Source organism: Balearica regulorum, chromosome 23, assembly GCF_011004875.1.
Source record: "Balearica regulorum gibbericeps isolate bBalReg1 chromosome 23, bBalReg1.pri, whole genome shotgun sequence".
Lineage (NCBI taxonomy): Eukaryota > Metazoa > Chordata > Aves > Gruiformes > Gruidae > Balearica > Balearica regulorum.
Window position 1 is genome coordinate 3212497 of NC_046206.1, and position 21705 is coordinate 3234201.

Consider the following 21705-nt stretch of genomic DNA (forward strand, 5'->3'; position numbering starts at 1 on the left):
TGGCATCATAAAAATGTTAACAAATAATGTTATGGCTCTCAAGGGCAAAAGGGCTCGCCGGGTTGCAGGTCTGAACGGCAGGAGAGAATATGAAAACATTTTTCTTCTATGGCAAAATAAAGAATTCCTCGAGACAGAAGTATTCAAAGAATATCACGCTCGCGTCACGCAAATGGGAGTTTTATACGTGCCCATAATGGTTATGTCAATATTTGCAGCAGGCAGCGCTCTCGCTCATCTCCTTTCCTTCCTGCTCTTCTCCTCCCTCCGAGCGTGGACCTTCTTGGGAGCACCGACGGAGGAGGACCCACCTCCCTACGAATGTCCCTCGCCTCGCGCCTCTTGTTTTTTCTCCCCCCCCCCCCCCCCCCCGCCTTTTTTTTCCTCCTGTTTGATGGCGCTGGCTTTGTGGTGTCCGCAAGTCTTGGGGGTGGGATGAACGACGGAGCACTGTCCTTTATTACCATCCAAACTTCATCCCTGCGGAAGCAGTTCTGGGGACCGCGTCAAGGCGGTTTGGATGCCGGCGGTGGTGTGCACGCGGCGCGGATTTCGGCACAGCGGAAGGACCTACGAGGGGTGAAGCTGTGCTGGTGCAAAGAGCAAATCGGGAGGCTGATCGTGTAATATCGAGTAAGCTATTCTGACCCTGAAAAGAAAAAAAAAAAAAAAAAAAATCTTAGTTCTGCACTTGTTTAGCAGTCTTTGGAGGAGGTCACGGATATGCAGAGCACACTCGCGCTTGGTGCCTATTTTCAGCAGGATTGGGATTACGAGAGACAGGGGCAGCGTTTCGGGTCACAGAGCTTTGAGTTGTCTCTTCTCGGGCGCCGCGTGGCCAACAAGCTAGGAAAGCGTACTTTTCTGTTCCTGCTCCGTGACCGGGGTCCCACCAGAAGGAAAATGAACGCGTCCAAAAGGTGCTTCTGACAAAGCGCGATTTCCATCAGGGTCGCGATGAAAGCACAGGTGAATCCAGGCTTTTCCCGGTCCTATGTCTGTATCCCACAATGGCCTCCAAATTTCCGGAAATGGGTCGGAAAGAGCTGATGAGCTGGCTGGGCGTTAAACCTGATTTCCATACCCTGTTTCCAAAACCGAACCGTTCCCGTGCCCCTGACGCGTCCGATCGGCCACCGGTGACGTGCCCGGCGTGTCACCCACGTGCCGTTGGGCAGCGTTTGTGAGGAGCGGGGTACCCGCGGGTTGGGGGGAAAGGTGAGCAGCCGGTTTGCTAGAGGGGTCCGGGCCCCTGCCCGCCCCGCCGGCGCCTCGGCAACCCGGTGATGCCGTAGCTGTTTCTGTAGGGAAACCGGCGACACGAGTGCTCTGACATAGAGCGTTTAACGGGGAACTTTTTCTGAATGGGGAACTTTTTTTTTTCGCCCCCAAATGGCAGAGAGAAATGAAGTTCTGATCCACAGGTGGTGGAAGTGGTATTTCCCAGCCTAGGGACGAAGCGGCGGTGAGGAGCAGCAGCGCTGGGTTTCAAAAGGGGCTTTATACCTCGAGAGGAGTCATGGGAAGATGCTGGAAGCAGCTGCGCAGCCGGTGACGGCCGTGTCGGCTGCCCGCGTGCCAAGCCTTGCTGTCCCCGTGTGTGTCCCCCCCCCCCGCCGTTCGCATCCCCAGGCGTTTGCAGAAACACGTGTGAACCTCTGGCCCCGGGCAGATAGGTCTTATCCAGGAATGGCTTTGCAGGAGTGTTTACTTTCATTCTTGGGAAGCCGATCGAGCCGTTCCGGCAGGGAACGCGGTGCGGCCAAACCTGGACCGTGCCAAGCTCCCTCCAGCCTCGTCCAAGGGCACCGCGGCTCCTTCCTCCCGGTCCCGTGGCAGAGCCCGCGGGATTCACGGCAACGGACGCGTACGTCGCAACCGAGCTGGAAGGCGCCGATTTCTCCCGACCTTCACAAGGGATTCGTGAAGATCTCCCTTGAAAAGGGCGGTTTGCAAGCTGCCTTGATGCACGAATGTTATCTGAGGTTTCAGTCGCTTAGGAATCCATGACCAGATAAGATACCGGGGGTTTATTGTATCTTCTGGCAATTATTAAGAAAATAAAATCGGTTAATATCTAACCTTGAACCTAGACTGCAACGTTTGGCCTCAGACCTTGTGCTGACTCTCTCGTACAGTTCAGAGGACTGTCAGGAGTGACGGAAGGCACGAACGGGAATTTAATCTGAGACTAAAATACCTTCATACAGCTAGATCATCTGAGAAACATTTTAGAAACAAGATCTGTAAGATGTGTGATTCAGCCACTAGATTTTTAAATTTTTTTTTTCCCCTGGTGCAAGGAAGGGGGGGGAGGAGGAGGAGGAGTCCCTTTTGGCAGAAGTTTCCCCAGCTGTGGAGGCATTTTGTGTGAATATTTAGTGTGCAGATATGCAAAGGGAAGGCTTCCACAAGTGTGGGCTTTTTGTTTGCACTGTCAAAACCGGTAATGCGTTTTCTGTGCGCGCACACACGCAGAGGCACATATATATCTATATCTCCATCCCTTTGGAAAGGGGAACAGATGACTTGGGCAACTGGACACGGGACGTGGAGCCTTGCCCTTGCTAGAGAGGAAAGATGAAATTAGGGGTAAAGGCGTTTGCTCGCTGATTGGAGTTCAGGACTTGGCTCGTTCCCTCCGGGAAACGAACTCGAGCATGGCTGGGGCGTGAAAACCGGCTGCTTTCAACTTGGGCATCATCCTTCTGGAGAAGGAACGTTCCCCCAAAGAGGGGGGTCCTGGGTGGAGAGCCAGAGCATCCCTTGTTTTGGCGGGCAGAGTGACACCCCCCTCCTCCCCCAGCGGCGCTTTGGGGAGCCCCCGATGTAGATTCTGGTCTATTTAAAAGTGGGCTGCTTTTTTTTTTGGTTTTTTTTTTTTTCCCTGGGATGAACTTTACCGAGCACGCGTGCAGCCTCCGCGGCACTGTACGGTTGGGGCTGACATTTAAAGCCTTGGCACATCTCTCTCCTCATCCCGTGCGGGATGTCAAGCGTTTTAGGTTAAGAGAAGGGGAAAAGAGGAGAAATCATTACCCAGTGAATTAAACAAAGACAGCCCCCCTCCCGCCTATTAGGACTTCGAAAGTTGCTGCCTCTGGCTCGAGCTCTCTCGAATATGTACAAAGGGTAACGCTAAAAATAGGTACTGTACAAATGATTAGGTCATAGCCTGCTAGAGGGAGACATTTTTATTTAATTACTAACCCGGCAGTGCGTTGCTGGGGGGGGGTTAGTGGTGGAATACATAAACACGGCGGTTCAAAGCCCAGCTGTAAAGTTTGTGCTCCTTCGCTGAGTCACTGCGGCTAAATTCCCTTTTGTGCAGGGGATTTAGGGGAGGAATGCAGGAAGGCTGGCCCGGGCTGCCGCCCTCCTGAGTCACAGCTCCCACTCACCCTCCCAGCCCTAAGCCGCTAATTAGCCACATTGTCTTAAGGCATCTATAACCCGCGCAGAGCCGGAGGAACGGAGGGACGCGCTCCCGGGAGCGCGGCGCGCATCGCCTTTCGCCGACGTTTCGTGCGTGGCGACCCGTCCCTCGGTAGTCCGGGAGGGATGCTAATCCTCTCCTTTGATGTAACGGCATCGATTCGGCCATAGGGCTGCGAGAGCCGCTGCTTGGGTGAGCAAAGTCCTGACTCAGAGCGGCGATTACGAGCAGAAATGTAAGGATTTTCGGCATCATCGTCCCCCACCCCGTTTGTTGCTCGGATGCCGTGTACCTTAAAGGACCCCGGCAGAAAAATAAACCAGAAGAAAAGGGAGGATGTGTCAGGCCGGGAAGATGCCGGTCGCACGCGCACGGACGGGCACACACGGGCGTGCGAGCGGCCCCGTTCAGCCTGGCAGGGCCGCGCGGATCTGCGCGGTGACGCACTGGGCCGTTCGGGTCACCAGGCGGGTGACATGGTTGTCCTTGTAGCTGCTGCGGTGCTTTTTTCACCTGCTCGAGCGTCAGCCGGAAGGTTGCAAGGAGAAGGCAGGAGCAGGGCGGGCAAGGGTTTCTGCGGCGTGCTCGCCCTGCGCCGGTCCGCGCGTGTCTAGTCAGCTCCGGTCCGAATTATTAGACTTTAGGCGTTCACCTGTCCAACCACAACAGCAGAGCTCCTGCACGGCTCCGGTTCCATCCACGCTCCTGCAGCGGTTTCCTTTGGCACCAACTGCAAGACGGAGAACTTGCGGAAAAGCACAAAGCCATGCCGCTTGCATCGCGGCCCCCAAACCGGCTGCGTCCTCGGACCAACTCTCGGGTTGCCTTTGTGCGGAGAGCGGGGCCGCGATGAAAGACCTGTTCTACCCCGTCTCTGAGCAAAGCTACCCTGCCTGGTCTGGCGCGTGCGCAGGCAAGAGCTTGGATGCCGTAAACTTCTCACAAAGTCTGGAGCGATACCAAACGTCCGTTTTTTTTTTTTTTTTAAAAGTCACGGATCCCTGATTTAAGTTAAAACAGATCTTACTTTGCGCAAAAGTCTCGTCCCAGCGTTTCATAATTCAGCTCTGCACTGGCACGACTGGAAAACCCTCCAAACGCACCAAAAGTGAAACAAAACTATTTCTAGGAAAACGTACGAGTTGGGACGCGGGAGAACGTTCCGTCCCCTCGCCGTGCGCGCAGCTCGGGTGCGAATCAGTGGGCAGAAGAGGGCTAGGGGCAACCGAACTGGGGGCCCAGCAAGCTGGGGAAGCGGGAGCCGTTTTCGTTGCATCCCTCTCCGGGGCGGAAAGCGGGGGACGACGAGTCTGTGCGACGTCGGCGGAGGATGCGGCTGATGGAAAAGGGCGCTGATCCGGGGCAGAGGGAAAGGAGCAGCTGCCTGCCCGTGGGTTTTTGGGGGGGGGGGGGGGGGGGGGGGGTCCTGGAGGAGCAGCCTTGCCCATCATCCCTTGAGAAGCTTGGAGGCCGTTGGGTACTTTGCCCCATCCGTGCTTCAGGCTATTCCCGTTGGGAAAGCGAATGTTCGCATCTCCCCATCCGAAGCGAAGGGCGGGCCGGGGGGCTGGAAGCGGATCTGAAGGGATCCCCGGGTTTCCCGGGAAGGATGCGCCTGCTCCCGCCTGGCCCTTTCACGGGAAGACCTTCCCGAGAAACCACGGACGCCTCACGAGTTTAATGCTGGAGGTTAATAATAATCGCACCAGGCAGCACATCGTTGCCCCCGTATCTGGTTGAGAGATTTACAACTGAAACTCGTGGCGGAGGAAGAAATTGCCTCAATCACTTGGAGTAATGGCACATGGAGAGGCACTTGGGCGTGACTGCTATTTAACACAAGAGCCCAGCTTGGCTTCATTTAACGTGCTGGTTCCTTTCTAATAAACACGTTACACTACAAGGTGGGGATTAAGATCAGAAAAGTAAATAAATTGGAAACTGATGGGGAGAGATGGGAGGGAAATGGAAGGTACTGGGGAGGGGGGAGCGAGCGAGCGATGGGCGATTAACTCCCGTGCCGGGGCGTGGGGAAACGACCCCCAGAAGGCCATGCCGGTGGCTTCCTGAGCTTTGTTTCGGCACCGCTGGGGCGGGGGGGGCTGCAGGTGCTGGGCAGCCCTGTAACTGCCCCACCACCCCGCAGGGCTGCTCCCGCTCTGCCGGGTACCTCCCGTCCCGGAACCTCCGGGCTCGCAGCGTGCCTGCGGGTCCAATGCCGGAGCCCGGGAGACGGTTTTACGTCCCCAAGCCGAGGGGGACGCCTTCGGTTTTGGCTGACGAACGGGGCTTGCGGAAAGATGCTCCGGCCGGAGCTGTCTAACCAGCTCTTCCATCTCGCTTGGCCTCTAAGAGTGAAACAACCTCCGCGTTCGAACCTCCCCGCCGCCCAGGGAGGTCTCCAAAGACACCGGTGCGCTCTGCCCGCGTAGCACCGGTGCGGCGGCACACTGGGAATCCAGGAGGGATTCGGATGCACGCTGCTGCCCAGGGTCGGCAGGCCGGCGGGTGCCTTTTGGGAAAGGCGGCCGCGGGAAGTCGGTCTCTTAAACAACTCAGTAGCTTTTACTATATGTATTAGAGGAGCAACAAAAAGTGCAACGCACCGGTTGACGGGAAGGACTGGGGGGTTAATTTTCAGGATGCTGCCTGGGAATTTAGCCGTGGGATTTCCATTATTGCTAATGGGACTCACGCAGCTTAATTTCATGCGAGCTACACTAAAAACATACCCCTAACCGTCTGCAAAATTTCAGTCCTGAAATCAAGCCTTTTAAAAGTTAGAGGAGGGTAAACAAACACCTGAAACCACACTGTCTCACTATTCCCCCCCCTTTCAGCTGGTCGGATTTAAAAGTTGGGGGGGCGGGGGGGGGAACTGGAGCAGTTTCAGGCAATTAAAAAAACCATACCGCGGGCACGCTGGCTGCCTGCGCTCCGCGCTTTTGCTCTCCGCCAATTAAAACGGCAGAGTTATAACCCCCGAAAAAATAGGGGTAGCTGATGCCTTACCCTTAAGTATACTACCGCGAGCGCTGCGTTATCATACGCGTCTAATAACCCGAGCAGCGCCGCCTTTCATTGTGAGGCCTCCGTTATTAGGCTGTTCTCGTTAAATGACTGCTATCATCTGGTCCCAAAGTACATTAAATCCCATTATAATTATAAACACACTTCCCCATAACGTTCTCCTTAGATTACATTTGCGCTGCTTTACCCCAAGGGTATCTTTGTACTAATACCGTCCGTATTTGTTGTTTTAGCTGACGACGCCGGGCCCTGCGCCGGCTGCGGCGTGCCACGGGTAGCGCTGGGGAGGGAGAGGTCTGCGGTGCCGCTACCGCACGCCGCTGCCGTCGTTGTTGTCCCCAGGAGACCACGCGGGTCTTTCTTTGAACGCGCTGAGCGCGGGCACGTGACCCCGGTTAAGGATGCTCGCTGAGATGCTCCCTCGGCGTGGGGCGTCTCGTGGCCCATGCTCTACCGCTGCCGTCGGTATTAGGGTGCCGCTGGCGTTTTGCCCCCTTCCCGAGCCTGCCGGTGCTGATCTTTGCCGGCAGCCCTCCGTCGCCCATCCTCGGGCGTGGGGACACACCACGTCCCTATACGCGACCGGTGCCAGCGTTTAATCTGGGCAAAATAAGCCTTACCGGGGTGACACGTGCTCGGTGTCGCGTCGCGCCCGCAACGGCTCCCGCCCGTGACGCGTCGCCGAGCCCCCGAACCCCAAACTTGGCTTTCCGGTTGGTTTTTTACCTTCTTAAATCTGGGCGCCCGCCTCCCCTTAGCACGGGGGTCGCCTTTTCAAACCCGGGCTTTGCGGCGGCGGGGAGGTTTCATGCGTGGGGGCCGGTTCCGCGTGTGTCCATCCCCACCCCCCCCCCGTGTCCGTGTGTCCCCCCCCCCCGCCCCGGGGGTGGCTTTTGTTCGCGGGCGGCGCGGTGCTCGCCTCGCCTCGCCTCCCCTCCCGTCGGGGCGCGCAGCCGGTGGCGGGGCCCGGGGCCAGCCCGGTTCCTCCTCCATGTTTGTTGTCGGCAGCGCTGTCCAGCCGCCGCCCCGGCCCCGCTCGGCGCCCCGCAAGGTGCCGCGGCGGGACCGGGGATGCGCGGGGCGGGGCCGGGGGGGGGCGCCCGCACTCAAGATGGAGCGGGCGGCGGCGGCGGGGGGGGGGCGGCGGGGTGGGGGCGGCCTGACGTGGGCGCGGGGCGGCCCGTGGGCCGGCGCCGCGGTGATTTGCTGCGCGGCGCGGCGAGCGGCGGCGGCGGCGATGAGAGCGGGCAGTGCGAACTGCCGGAGCAGCCGCCGGCCGCCGTGAGTGCGGGCAGGGGGCGGGCGGCGGGCTGCCCCGGGCCCCCCCCCCTTCTCCTCCTCCTCTTCCTCCTCCTCCTCCTCCTCCTCTTCACGGGCCCCCCCCGCCCGCCGGGACGGGGCTCCGCCGGCTCCCACCGTGCACCTGATGGGGCTCGGCGGGCGGGACGGGGCGCGCCGGAGCCGAGCGGGGGGGGTGGGGGGGGGGATGCGCTGCGCCCCCTTCCCCGGGCGGCAGCGGCGGGGACGCGGCTTCACCGCTCCGGCAGCCGCCGGCCTCCGCCGAGCCCGGCGCAGAAACTTTTCGGCGAGTCGCCGCCGGGCTGCGGGCTAACCTCCTCTCCCTTCCTCTCCTCTCCTCTCCCCTCCCGGCCCTCCTCTCTTTTTCCCCCCTTTCTTTCTCTCCCCCCCCCCTTCCCTCCCCTCGCTCCGCTCCTCTCCCCCCTCCGCCTTTTGTTTTCGCAGATAGTCGGCACACAAAGCTAGTCCCAGATTTGAGCGACGGCGAGGCACCCTGATGAGTGAGCCTCGGGAGCGCAATGGATTTGACTAAGATGGGCATGATCCAGCTGCAGAACCCCTGCCACCCCACCGGGCTGCTGCACAAAGCCAACCAGATGCGCCTGGCGGGGACGCTGTGCGACGTGGTCATCATGGTGGACAGCCAGGAGTTCCACGCACACCGGACGGTGCTAGCCTGCACCAGCAAGATGTTCGAGATCCTCTTCCACCGCAACAGCCAGCATTACACCCTGGACTTCCTCTCGCCAAAGACGTTCCAGCAGATCCTGGAGTACGCCTACACCGCCACCCTGCAGGCCAAGGTCGAAGACTTGGACGACCTGCTCTACGCCGCCGAGATCCTGGAAATCGAGTACCTGGAGGAGCAGTGCCTGAAGATCCTGGAGACCATCCAGGCCTCCGAGGACAACGACGCCGAGGTCGCCATGGCCGACGGAGGCGCCGCCGCCGCCGAGGATGAGGAGGAGAGGAAATCGAGGTACATCAAGGGCCTCTTCGTCTCCAAGCCTGCCGGCGAGGAGAGCGGCTACGCCGGCGCGGCCGGCCAGAGCCTGCCGGCGGCCACGGCGGAGCAGAGCCCCTCCGCCTCCGCTTCCTTCGGCCCCCTCTCCGCCATGAGCCCCACCAAGGCGGCGGTGGACAGCTTGATGACCATCGGGCAGTCGCTGCTGCAGGGTGCCCTGCCGCCTGGCGCCCCCGAGGACTCACGCGCCGCCCGCCGCCCCCCCGGCCTCCCCGAGGTCAAAACCGAAGCGATGCAGGTGGACGACGCCTCCAGCCACGACAGCCCCCGGGCGGCCGAGCCCGGCGCCTCCGGCGGGGAGAAACCCGACGAGAAGGGCAAGGAAGGGCCCGGCACCCCGACCCGCAGCAGCGTCATCACCAGTGCCCGCGAACTGCACTACGCCCGCGAGGAGGGCGCCGAGCCACCGCCCGAGCCCGGCCAGGGGCTGCCGCCGGCGCCGGAACCGTCCGCCGCCACCGCCCAGGGCGAGAAGCCCCTGGGCATCTACTCCCTGCTGCCAAACCACAAGACTGAGCCGGTGCTCGGCGTGCCGCCCTCCGTGGCGTCCGCCCTGCACGTGCAGCCGGCCCTGGCCGTCTCCATGGACTTCAGCGCTTACGGGGGGCTGCTGCCCCAGGGCTTCATCCAGCGGGAGCTGTTCAGTAAGCTGGGGGAGCTGGCGGCCGGCATGAAGACGGAGAGCAGAGCCCTGGGCGAGCAGTGCAGCGTGTGCGGGGCAGAGCTGCCGGACAACGAGACCCTCGAGCAGCACAGGTGGGTGCCGAGGCCGCGCCGCTGCCTTCCGTAGCCAGGCGGGCGGGATCTCCACGGAGGGTTGCGGTTTCCGGACGGGCGTTGGGCGCACCGCTGCAAAGTTCCTGGCGCGTACCCCGCAACCAGGACGCGGAGCGAGGGCTGTCACAACTTTTCCTGGGTCTGGCAGCCATGCCAGAAGGTTCCTTCCAGCGAGTGCCGGCTGGGGAGGGCAGCCCGGACGCGGCTCGGGCCGTAGGTGTTCCCTGCTAGCACGAACCCCACCGGTATCCCTGGCCGGCGTCCGCCGAACGGCTGATGGTTGCTGTGTGTTGTCCGTCCCCGTCCCCCCCACGTTTAGGGATCCGCCTGTAAATGGCGTGTAAAGGGATGCTGTGGGGTCGGGCAGCCCTCGCCCACCTTCTGCCGTGAGCCGATCCCCCCCGCTCCGGCACCCGGGCACGTCGGTGCAGGGCGGGGGGGACACACACAGACCTGTGGGATGCCCGCGCCTGGCTGCGGCCATGGCGTTGGGGCTCTGCGCGCAGCGCCTCACCAGCCCGGTAGTTTTACGTTGCTTGGCTTCCCGGTTTATGAAATATTTGCACTTTGCACAAAGTAACGTGTAGGTCAGGCTGGGTAACGCTGGGGCGAGCGCAGAGGGCGAGCACCGCCACAGACCCGCGGGGACAGCTTCGGGGTTGAACCTCCGGCGGCTGTGGATGCGATTTCAGGGCTCCCTGCTCGGGGCTGGGATGGGGGGGGGGGCAGGAATCTTTGTGCTCACGCCGAGCCCCACACCTTGGGGAGCTGCTGCGGGGCAGGAGCATAGCAGTCGCTATCGGCACGTGCGTTCGGCCCTCCCCCCTCTACCGTCTCCCCATCGTGGGGTCCAGAGCTCCTTCCCCGGTTTGGCCAGGGAAGGGAGTCGCGCTAATTACCGCGCCTAAATTGGCATCGCCGGTCGAACCCCTCGGTGCTGGGCGTGCTTTTGTGGGTGCCGCGCAGCCCTGGTCCCCGGCGCAGCTGCAGCCCTGCGGCGGGACGGCAGCATCCTGCCTTGGGGGAAGGCAGCACCGGCACGGCGCCCGAGCCGCTCTGCGCACCGTGTCAGATTTTTAATGAATCAACAGGTTAATTAGTCCTGACGCACGTAACGCACTCCAGGGATGGCAGCCGTGCCGGCACGCGTCTCTGGCGGGGGAGCCGGCGGGGGATGCGCCGGTGTCGGGGTGGCAGGTCTCCGGTGCGGGGTGGCAGCCGCCGCTCCGGGGTTCTCAGCCACGCGCGGGTCCGTGAGCACCGGCAGCGTCGCCTCTCGGTCCGGCTGGCCGCTCGGACCCCGCCGGGAGCAGTCCCAGCCCCTTGCGGGGGGTCCCCGGCTCTTTGTGGGTGCACGGCGGCTTTCGGCTTTGTTCCCCCGCCTCCGGAGCGGGAGAGCCGGGGCTCGTGTTCGTTAGCTAGCGTGCCCCAAGCTGCCTCGGCGTGGCTCTTCCCCGGCCGTGCGGTGATGCAGACCGAACGTCACCGGAGGAGAGCTGCAGTGAAGGCTCAGAGAGAATTTTAACGTGCTTTTCTGCCACGGCCTCGACCGTCTTCCTTTCCCCCTCCGAGCCCGCGAGCGGCGACCGATGCGGCCGCAGGAGAGGGTGACGCCGGGGCTGCCTGGCCGCCCTCGTGGGTCGGATCCTTCCCTGCGTGCCCGAGAGATGGGGGAGCGTGGCCCGGCCCGTATTTCGCGTCGCCTTCCCGAGCTCGCCTTGTTTTGACAACCGCGTCTGCGGTCATAGCTTATTTCTTAATTATTCATGATCCTTATCGGGCGGCTGGGTAAGCGCCGTCCTCCCAGGGGCTCTCGGGTCTGACCCAAGCGCCGTCCCCTGCAAGCGAAGCCTCAAAGGCAATCGCTTAAAGCCAGCGCCGAGCTCCATTTGGCCTCTTCTTGCTTTCAGACAGATTACCTGGTGCTGGCAAACTTTGCGGGGCGAGCCAAATCCTGTGAGCCATTTTTAAACTGATCTCTAAAACCGTCCATGTTGAAAGGCATTGGGCAACGCTCAAATGAACTTACACCCGCCCCCCCCCCCCCCCCCCCCCCCCCCCCCCCCCCCCCCCCCCCCCAAAAGTCTAAATCTAAGGCGGTTTGTGTGTAGACAGGGTCTCACGTGGCATTTTTTATGGTGTTTGCTTTCTAATACGTGGTGAAAATTACCGTTTCGGGAGGGTTTGTGGGATCCTGTTGTATTTATGGAGCTGTTAAACAGCATCTCCGCTAGACCGGGATCTGTAACTCTCTGCTGGAGCAGGTCTGGTGGCGGTGGCAGCTGCACGGTGCCGGCTACGGGCTCCCCTCTGCCCCGGTGCCTGGTGGAGAGGGGGTCCGAGGTGCCGAGGCATCGCTTCCCCGAGCCGGCTGGGCAGCAGGGGCAGGATGTGCTGGGGCGGGGGGGGGGGACATCGCGGCGTTGCTCGTCGACTGCCGGCTTTCGCTGACCTCCTTCTGTTGAGCGTTTGCTGCTGTGGTTTTGCTTTCCGACCCCAAAGCGAGCGCGGAGGTGCCCGGTGCAGAGTCGTTCCCGGCTGCCCGGGAGGGGCACCTCCGGCACGGGCCGCCCCGGCGGGATGTTCAGCCGCCCCGGCGGGATGGCTTTCGCCTGCCAAGCCCCAGCAGGTGACAGACAGAGCCCGAACCCATCCAGAGCCGACACCGCTCTCTCTGCGAGGAGCGCGACGAGCCAGCGCGTGCCCTGCCTGTTTACGTTGCACGAGCGGGTGTATGCATATGGCGGGTATGTTTGTTTACACACACACGCCTATAGAAGCATAAATATATATGTTTATAGTCTCGGAGCCTTCTGAGCGTCGTTCCTGTCTTCGTTAGCATGGGAAACGTGCGCGGCAGAAAGGGGAGCGGAGGGCCGGGCTGGCTTCTCGCCGGGCTTCGGCAGGCACGTGGCGGGGCCGCTCGCCCCAGGTGATGGAGGGTCCCCGAGGGATGGTAGTCCGCCCCAGCCCCGTGCGGGAGCGTGGCTCCGTGGCCGCCCTCGGCCTCGCGGCAGTGTCATCCACGCCCTGTCGCGACACGGGCGAGTTGGGAGCGCCGAGTCGTGACGTTTCAGTGGCCGAGTGGCCGCAAGCCCCAGCGCTGACTCTGATCGGGGTTTTCGGGTCCCCGAACCCGCTCGCTGCCGTGCGATCCATTGTTGGGTTTTGGGTTTTTTTCTCCTTTACCGAGCTTATGATTTTGACTAATTGAGCGGATATTGAGTTGGCGACTCTTTAATTTTTTTTCATAAAAGGTTTCCTTCTAGGTTCAGCAAAGTTCAAACTTAATCTAATGTTAGTATCGATCGTCGCTTCTAATTGCAGACGAAAAAGCCATAGTTCAGCGGCCCTTTTTGGGTTGGTTTGTATGAAGAAAAGCCTCCCAAGCCATGACGTGAGTGCCGCACTGAGCCCCGAGTAATTTTTCATCGGGAAGTTAAATACTTTAAAACTTTATAAAAGACGCAGTTCCATTTTTTTTTGTAGCGCCGACAGCAACTGGGGAAGACTGCGGGTGGGGGTGCGATTCGATAAAGTTCTTTAGCGGCACGGCCAAGCGTCCAAACACCGATGCTGTCCGGGAATTCGCCCACCGCAGCGATGCCGCTGGCTGCCGACGTTGCGTGCCTGTGCGAGATGGAGATGCTTGCCTGGAAAATGAAAGTGCTTCGTGGCGATGGCATCGTGGGGCCCGTGTGGGTTGGCGATGGGCGGCTGCTGCCCCAGGAGTGGTTTTGGCTGCAAGGCGCCTGTCCTCGCTGTTGTGGGGGCGGGGATGCACCTTGGGGGAAAGAAGCCACCGTTCGAATTTTCACGCCCAAGTTTGGCGTTTTGAGGTTTCGTGGCAAGACGCGTGCTCCGGCGGAGTACGTTAAGAGCGGGAACGAGGAGGCTCGCTCCTCCCTCTTGCCTACTGACCAGCCGCGATAGCCCAAACCGCAGAGTTTTGCCCGTTTCCAAAGTGCAGAGGAGCGAGCGGATCTGACCATCTTGCTTCCAGCGGCGCTGGTGCACGGCACCGGGAATGGATGCTCCTGCCGGTCCGGTGTGTGGGACCGGGCACCGATGCTCCCGCCGGCCCGAAATGCTCCTGCTTCCCATGGGGATCCAGGTCCCGGTTATGGCGACCCGGCAATCCCCGTGATGGAGGGTCTGCTGCCGGCACGGAGCCGTACCATTGACGCCGTAGCAAACTTGAAGTAGCCGCGTAGGGAAAACGTTCCGGCTTTTGGCTCTTTCTTTGCCAGCATCACCTCCGTGCGTCTCCGCCTGGATTAGCTGAGCGTCGTACTACTAATGCTATTAGGCACGTTGGCACCACTCGACGTGTCACAGTGAGAAACAGATGCAGTATACCATTAAAGCAATAAACATGATAAATCGGATCCCAAGTGCTTTGTGAGATGTTATTAGTGTTAATTTTGGTAGCCCCATACAGTAGTTGTTTTTTATTTTATTTTAAGCATTCGGCAATTTATGTTCCGCTGCGCTTGGCTGCCGCCGAAACTAAAAAAAGGAGGAAAAATAGAAAAGGGGGGGGGGGGGGGGGGGGGGCAAAAAAAAGCAGCCAGCAGCCTCCCCCAAATTCTGCCCGTGATTACTTCCAGAGTCCGAAGACGCCTCGGCAGCTCTTGTTTCTTGCTGACGGGCCTTATTAACGGCACCTGGCATCATAAGGGGCTAATGGAAACCAGCGTTCCCGGCTGCCTGGCCACTGCCGCCCGGCTCCGGCGGTGCGGGGCAGCCGGGCGAGGAAGCTCTTATTAGCTTTATGGGCAGGGGGACGTGCCCCGCTCAGGAAATGAATGTTGCAGCTAAGGTCCACGGCGCTGACCCCGAGCGTGTAACCTGTGAGCGCCGGCGGAGACCCCGCTCAGGATGCTTGGGATTTCGGGGCTCTCTGGTTCTTGTCATAGGCAGAGCGGGGAATACGGCGTGGTATGTTGCAGCCTTGAACTTTTGATTTATTCGGTGGGGGACTTAACCGTTTCCATACTCAGCTCTGAGCGTGGAGGGGGGAAAAGCCCCCTTCGGCTTCCGTCTTATTCCATCCGTGATTCCGCACCGTTTCAGTTGCGTGGGTGATGCGTTTTAAAGCGCAGCTCTGAGATTCTCATTGGAAAACACCGATTTCAGTTTTTCTTTAATTCATTTATTTTTCTCCCCCCCCCCCCCCCCCCCCCAATAACTTTTGCACCTTCCCTGGAGGATGCTTGCGTGCCTTCCGACCGGGCTGCCTCCACCTTGCTGCTTTCCCAGGGACCGGGCTGGGCGGATGGGTGCCCACCGATCCCCCTCGGCCGCAGGGTTGGGACCCTGACGCTTTAAACCTGCCGTATTGAGGACGCTCAGGGTGGCTTTTTCCCCCCAAAGTGCGCTCGCTTGATGTCGCTCGCAGCGGTTCGATTAGCTTTGCGCAGCCTTTTTAGCTCTGGCTATGACTCGTGGAGCGACGTCGGTTAAAAAACCTATTTATCAGCTGCACGGAGGGTCCCTCGGAGAGCCCGTGCCGTTTCGGGGGTGACGCTGTCACCTTTTATTTTTTTCCCCGTCTTTTTCCCCACGATGCGTGGGAATGGCGCAGCGCAGCCCGGGCAGTCGGTGACGGAGCGTCCCTGCAGCCTTCTCCGCGATGTCGGCTCTTGAGTTACACCGGTGCGTAAATCTGTTTTCCTTGGGTAGAGTAAAACGATCTGCGTTTTCCTTTTTGCTCACAATTAGCAAGATTTTTCTTTTACTTCCCCCCCTCCCCCCCCCTTGACAGCTTCAAGAGAGGCTTTAAATGAGTAATTACTAAATATTTCCCGGCAGCCAAACACGGGGCCATGGCATCTCCTGTTGCAAAAGTGAAAAATATTTCTGTTTGCAGTTAATTTTAGTGGCAGGCAGATCATGTTAACTGGGTGTAATTGCTTCCAGATATGGCAGAGGGTTTTGTGTGTTGGGATGAAGGGTCTGGTAAGTGCTCACTTCCTGTGTAAATTAGCCTATTCCATTCATTCCTCCTCGCCCGGCAGTCCTGGCCTGTGTCACTCTGCCTGCAAGGTTGTGGGTTTGGTTTTTTTGTTGGGGTTGGTTTTTTTCCCCTTGTTTTTTTTATTTACTTCCCCTGGCCCGGTGTTAGGGAGCTCAGCGCTTTGTGGCCGGTTTAGTCCTTCGCTGGGCATTGCTCCCTCCTTTGCCATCACCGGGATGCACTGGTGCCCGCGTCCCGCTCTGCCGCCGGTGAGCACCCAGTGCCGGCAAAACGCTGGAGCCCGGTTGCAAAGACGTGCTGCAAAGCACCGCCCCCGCGTTCATTCTGGGTATCCTTTATCCTGCCCGAAACGCTTGGTACCGGATTCGAACGCCGGTTGTGTGCTGGTGGTGCTTTGGGTAATGGTAGAGCAGCGCGCGCTGCTGGGCCGCGTCCTTTCCCAAATAAAGGCGGATTCCTCGGGTTTCTGACAAGAGCGTCGCCGTGAAATTTGGGTTGTAGGCGCGAGGCTCCGCGCTCTGGCCGGGGGCCAGAGCTGCCCGTATCGCTTTCACTGCAGCGTTCTTAACTGATTTTAAGTAGATTACGGCTGGATGCGTGCCCCGCTGCGCCGGTTTAGTTTTCCATCGGCCTTCGTCGTCTTGTCGCCGTCTTATCGTCGCGTCGTTTAGCGAGCGAGCCGGCGATACGCCATTGAGGAAATGCTTCTCCGCGTAGGCGCGAGAGCTGCAAGGCAGATCGAGCCTCGCTAGAGCCACCCGCCATAAATCGGTGTTAAACACCCTGCTTTGTTACCGGTGTCGGCGCGGGAGATGGGCTGTTTATCTGCGTGTATCAGCCGGGCTGATAACCCCGTGCTCTGTTTAGCGCTGTACGAGGAGCGGACGGCTTGCTGCGTGGTGGGGGGGGGGGGGGGATGCGCTGCCGGATGCTGGCAAGGGGGCAAGACGACGATGCCTGCATGGGCCATGCCGCGGTACTTGGCCTGACGCGCCGCGGAAGGGACTTCTGCGCCCCGCGTCGAAAAAATGCTACCTCCCTCCGTCTGCGAAGGCGGCTGGCGGTAGTGAGGAGGATGCTTGTTTTCACCTTGGTGACCTATAAAGGAGGCCGAGTGGAAAAACAAAGAGAAACTAAAAAACCAAAAAAAACCCCAAAAAACCCCAAACACCAGACCGTTTCCATCGCGAGGCAGGAAAGAGCGGGGGGCGGCTACCCGGGCAGGCGGGCTGGTGGTCCCTGGTGTTGGGAGGACGCCGGGCTCTTCTCGCCGTCTGAAATAACTGCGCGTCGCCGTGAGGTCTGGCTCGGTTTTCTCATGGAGAGGCAGCAGCCAAGAGCCGTCCGCCCGCCGAAATGCCCGGGCCGCTCCCGGCGTCGCAGCCTTTGGCAGAGCCGAGCCCTGGCACGGCCAACGTCCCCTTGCCCCAAAGGCTGAAAATGGGGTTTCCCATCGGTGAGGACCAGTGCTGATTTTTTTTTTTATTTTTTATTTTTTTAAAAAGTAATTCCTAGGGACTCATTTAACCGCACAGTGCAATTCGTATATATAAAAAAACCCCACATAGCTCTTGCCTATCGTTTAATTTTCATTCAGATTTGCATTCGTGCAGCAGGTACTACGCCGATGACAACCCACATGCTGCTCGGACCTCCATCGCGAGTGCTGGAAGCGCTTTTCTGCTCTTGGCCCCGAGTTTGGGGACGGGGCTGGGCTCTCCCTGTGCTTTGCCCTTTGTCACCTTCCCTCGTTCTCTTCTCCGCGCATTATTTATAGTAAATCATATTAGAAAGGAGCGCTAAGGAGGAAGTGTGATTCATCCTCCTTGAAACCAGCGCTGACATAAATAAAGGCAAAGCGCTTACTATATGTTTTTTATTATGGTATTTAGGGACAGGTTGTACTAATCTCGGCGTGCACAGACTAAACCCGTGAAGGCTGCGACTCTAAGAAATTCGATTTATCTGCGGCACAGACTGCACGTTTAAAAAAAAAAAAATCCAACCAAAACCCAGCCGGTCTTCTTGGAAGCGTGCACGCGTGGCAGCACGAGGCTTTTGGGATGGCTCATCGCTTTCCAGATTTTACTGGGTGTCGTCTTTTGGCTTCTGGGGGGTTTGCTGGGGCTGGCACGGGAGCAGGGACAGCTGCGAGCTTGGGCATCCTCGTTGCTCGGGCGTATCACGGCTCTGGGCTGAGATGCTCGAGTTGGTCCAGGAAAGGGCTACCTGGGGGGGCAGAACCGCTGGGGAAGCAGCGAGGGGACGCTCGGTGCAGAGAGACGCCCTGCAAACCGCACGCAAATCGCGCGAATTCGGGCTGCCGGCGCAGCGAGCGACGGATATCTTATCTCCGGCTGGGCACGGGCTGCGGTCGCAGCCTGCTGCGCAACACACACGATCTGCCTTTGCGTGGGAGAGATAAGGTGCATGCATTGTGCAACGCCCGTGCCTCGCCGGCCCCTCGCCCGCCCCCCTCTACCCGTGTGGCGTCGGCCGGAGGGCGCGGGCGATGGCGCCGTGCGCGTCGCCAGTGCCGGGGTCGGGTCCCCTCCGCCGGCGGCACGCGGCAAGCCCGGTGCACGCCGGCGTGGGGTGGTCAGAGCTCGCGCGCCGGGGCCCCTTTCTGCGAAACGGCGCGGTGCTCAGAACCGAAACCCTCTGTGCCTCCCTGCTGGCGTCGTTCTACTATTTTTACCAGTAACGCGGTGATTTCCTCTTCTCTTTCTTCCTTCCCCCTGTTCGTAGAAAATGTCCCAAGCGCGGAGAGCGCGCTTCTGCGAACGAGAGCAGTGGCCGGAGGAGCTTGTAGCGTGCAAAGCCTCTTCGGGCAGCTCTGCCCACGCTGCCCTCACCGGTTTTTTGGGGTTTTTTTTTTTTTGGGGTGCGGGGGGAGGTCCCCCGCATCTGCCCTATCTCACCGGGAGCTCCGGCAGCGGATGCTCGGAGCCCGGCTCCCTCTTGCCTTGCACGCGAACCAGCGGCGTGCGATGAAGCCGGCAGAAACGCCCCTTCCCTCCGGCAGGAATACGGGAGGAAAACCCTTTCCCGCGGCGGGGAAAAAAGTGAAAAGGAGTTGTTATTTTGGTTTCCTGGGTGCTTGTCTCCTCTGGCTCTCAGGAGAACAGGGGAAACACCGTTCTGGCTTTGCTGTGCCTTTCGGTTCGTCGTCACCCTGGTCGAAGGGCAGCATTTTGTTGGGGTTTTTTCGGGGTGGGGGGGGGAGGGGGTTGAGCTTTGCACATTTGGGGGCCGCGGGGAAGATTTGCGCGTAGGGCAGGGGCCGTGGGAAACGGGTGCCGCGGTGGGAACCGGGCCACCGGCGAGCCGCGGGGTGCTGAGTCAGGGCAGCACCGGGGCTGCCCACAGCCCTGCCGCGGGAGCTGGGGAGGGGCGCTGGGATCTCGGGATGCAGAGGCAGTCGCTCGTATTGATTTCTGGCTTATCTAACCCTTTAGCTGGAGGCGGCTCTTTCCTCGGCATCTAACCAAACGTAACTTAAAGCAGCCCAGAAACGTATATCATCCTTTCCTTGCCTTCGTTAGGGCTGGCCGACGCGTTATTTAGCGGGGCGGGAGCTGCCCCAGAGCAGCCCGAGAGCTCGCGTCGGACCTCGCCGTTGGGAGAGGGGCTGGTCCAGCTGCGCCCGTCCGGAAGAAGATGGGAAAAGAGGGGACCCTGGTGATGGGGAACCAGCTGGAGGTGGAAAGCAGCTCCCTAATCAGCACCTCTATTGCAAAAGCGAACGAAGCGGACGCTGGTGACATGTGCGTTGGGGAGGGGGCCGTCAAACGCTGCCGCGCAACGCCATCTCGTGCGGCCGCGGGCACCGGTGCGCTGGAGCCTGTTTGCTTGTTTGTTTTCCTCTCCTCCCCTGCCCGCTTTGTTTGCTTGGACGTTTGGTGCCCCCCCCCACCCCGCCGCTGCAGTTGGTGGGTGCTGATAAGGATCGCTGACCTAGAGCGAGCGATGGGGACTGTCTTCCTGCTCAAAAGAAACCCACGTTGCATTGTGTTCGTACGGGTGTCGCGGTTTAACCTGGCAGGCGGCTGAAACAACCGCGCAGCCGCTCACGATGGGGCAGAGAATCCGGCGGGGGGGGGGGGGGGGGGGAAGTAAAACTTGTGGGTTGAGGTAAAAACAGGTTAATAGGACGGAAAGAAAGAGAGTAATAATAATAATAACGATGGTGATAAAAGAATATACAAAACAAGCGATGCGCAGCGCAATCGCTCACCGCCTAGCTAGTTCCCGAGTGGCCAACTCCCCCCCTGCCCCCACCCAGTTCTATACGGAGCGTGACGTCATACGGTATGGAATATCCCTTGGCCGGTCCGGCTCAGCCGTGTCCCCTCCCGGCTTCTCGTGCGTGCCTCCTCGCTGGCAGGGGCCTGAAAAGTCCTTGACTTGGTTGTAAACACTGCTTAGCAACAACCAAACGTGGCCGTGTTATCGGCGTTATTTCCATCCGAAATCTAAAACACGGCGCCGTACCGGCTGCTAGGAAGAAAATTAACTCCGTCCCAGCCGAAACCAGGAGACACGGCCAGGCTGGGGATCTCCCACTGCGGCTTCTCGCATGGACGTGCCAACGAGCGGGGTTTGCATCCTCGGTGCTCTCGTGGATGGAGCGTTTTTGGTCCCCGGTGTCAAATGTGCGGCCGGGTCTCTCTGGGCTTTGGTGCGGGGTAACCTCCTCTCTGGGTCAGACGTGGTTGGGTTTCTGGGGGTTTTTTTCCCCTTCTTTACGTATATTGGCTTAATTTTTGCATCGGTCTGCAGCCGCGCCGTTTTTCCGTGGTGGGATTTTTGTCACTGTTATTAGCTAATGAGCTGATTCTTTTGCCATTCTTAAATAACTCTGTTTTCCCTTCAGCGCGAGAAAGGGAAAACGTCGTTTCTTAATAGCGCAGCTCTCAAAAGTCATTGAAGGCATGAATTTGCCATTCTTTCGCACAAATGTGCGGATTACCACGCTTTTTATTACCGGGACTTGAATTGCTGAATCATGGAAGCAGGGCAACGGGAAATGTTTGCATACACGATCTTGGGGGCGGGTATGGGGGGGAAGGCTGTTTTTAAAGCTGCTGTAGCAAACCGGGGTGGTTTTTTCCCCTCTCACCGCAACGTCGCGCGGAGTCTGTGGTACAGGATGCGTCTGGGTTCCCGGTGCCGGGTCGGGCTTGGATGCGCAGCGGCGGCCCCGGTCCGCCCGGCCATCCCTGATGTGCAAAGCATTGATTTACCATGCGCCTCGGGTGGGTGCGCGCCAGTCGTACCCTGGGTACCATCGCTCTTGCTTCTTGCAAACAGGGTCTGCGGCACTTCTATTTTCAATTACGTTTTGGTCACCTTTTGTATGGCGTCTGCCCCGTGCCGCCGGGGTCAGGGGCGAGTTAGCCACCGGCGTCGGTCACTGCGTAACGAGAAATAATCAGAGGGACGGTAAGGATGGATGTTAACGCCAGCCTCCCGCCAGTTTAGAAACAGCATCTCTCCTCCCTCCCCCGGCATGAATAAATCATGAGCTTTGCCGGTCCCGGTTGTTCAGCCCAACAACTAATGGCGCGGCTCTTGCCTGTCGAGATGCCGCAGCTGCTCGTGCTCTGGGTACCAGCCCCTCTCCGGGCGCGGGGGCTTTTCCACTGGCCGCCGTAGAGCTGCAGCCCTCGGCGGGGCTCGTTAAACAAAACTCCGTTGGGATTGCCGATTCCCTTTGATTCTCCCCGCGTCATCTTTTGCCGCATCCTGGCTCCACGTCCCGGGGTGGGGGTTTTATTATTTTATAGGTGCCGTAATGCTCGGACTGTGTCGTGTGCTGGTGGCTGGTGCGGTCTCCCCGCCATCCTCCTCCTCGGGACGGTAAACAGGGAGCTGTCAGGCATCCAGAGCCACGCGGGGGGCTCTTGGCCCCCAGATGTAAACCCGGCTGCCAGCATTTGTGGCGCAGCTCTGAGCTGATCGCCAAAAGGACGTGCTAGGGAGCGGGAGAAGAGTTTTCACCCAGCAAATCGTTCTTCTCACAAGAGCAGATTTGAAATCTATTGAACTTTTCGGTGTCCCGTACCCCTTTAAATGTTTCGAGTGCGTTCTCACCGATGGGTTACCTTTTCTTTCCTCTCCCCCCGTGGGCTATAATTAGTGTCCTTTACACAGAAT

At 59.6% G+C, this 21705-nt stretch overlaps 3 protein-coding genes across 8 annotated transcripts in view; 2 read left to right on the forward strand and 1 right to left on the reverse strand.

Annotated features, from left to right (window-relative positions):
• USP28 (ubiquitin specific peptidase 28) overlaps positions 1 to 21705 on the forward strand; it is a 176141-nt gene that overhangs the window by 74986 nt on the left and 79450 nt on the right. The gene's annotated exons all lie outside the window — the stretch shown is intronic.
• The window catches only part of RBM7 (RNA binding motif protein 7), a 52666-nt gene that overhangs the window by 11090 nt on the left and 19871 nt on the right, over positions 1 to 21705 (reverse strand). The window lies entirely within an intron of this gene.
• The window catches only part of ZBTB16 (zinc finger and BTB domain containing 16), a 62245-nt gene continuing 48135 nt past the window's right edge, over positions 7596 to 21705 (forward strand). For 2 of the 6 annotated variants that reach the window (XM_075774413.1, XM_075774415.1), the window contains exons 1-2: positions 7602 to 7747; positions 8214 to 9545. In XM_075774413.1, the coding sequence (XP_075630528.1) occupies positions 8284 to 9545 (1262 nt within the window). In that variant the 5' untranslated portion in view covers positions 7602 to 7747; positions 8214 to 8283. Of the gene's footprint in view, positions 7748 to 8209; positions 9546 to 21705 lie in introns of all 6 variants that reach the window. The other 4 variants (XR_012838740.1, XM_075774416.1, XM_075774414.1 and 1 more) reach the window with 4 other exon arrangements.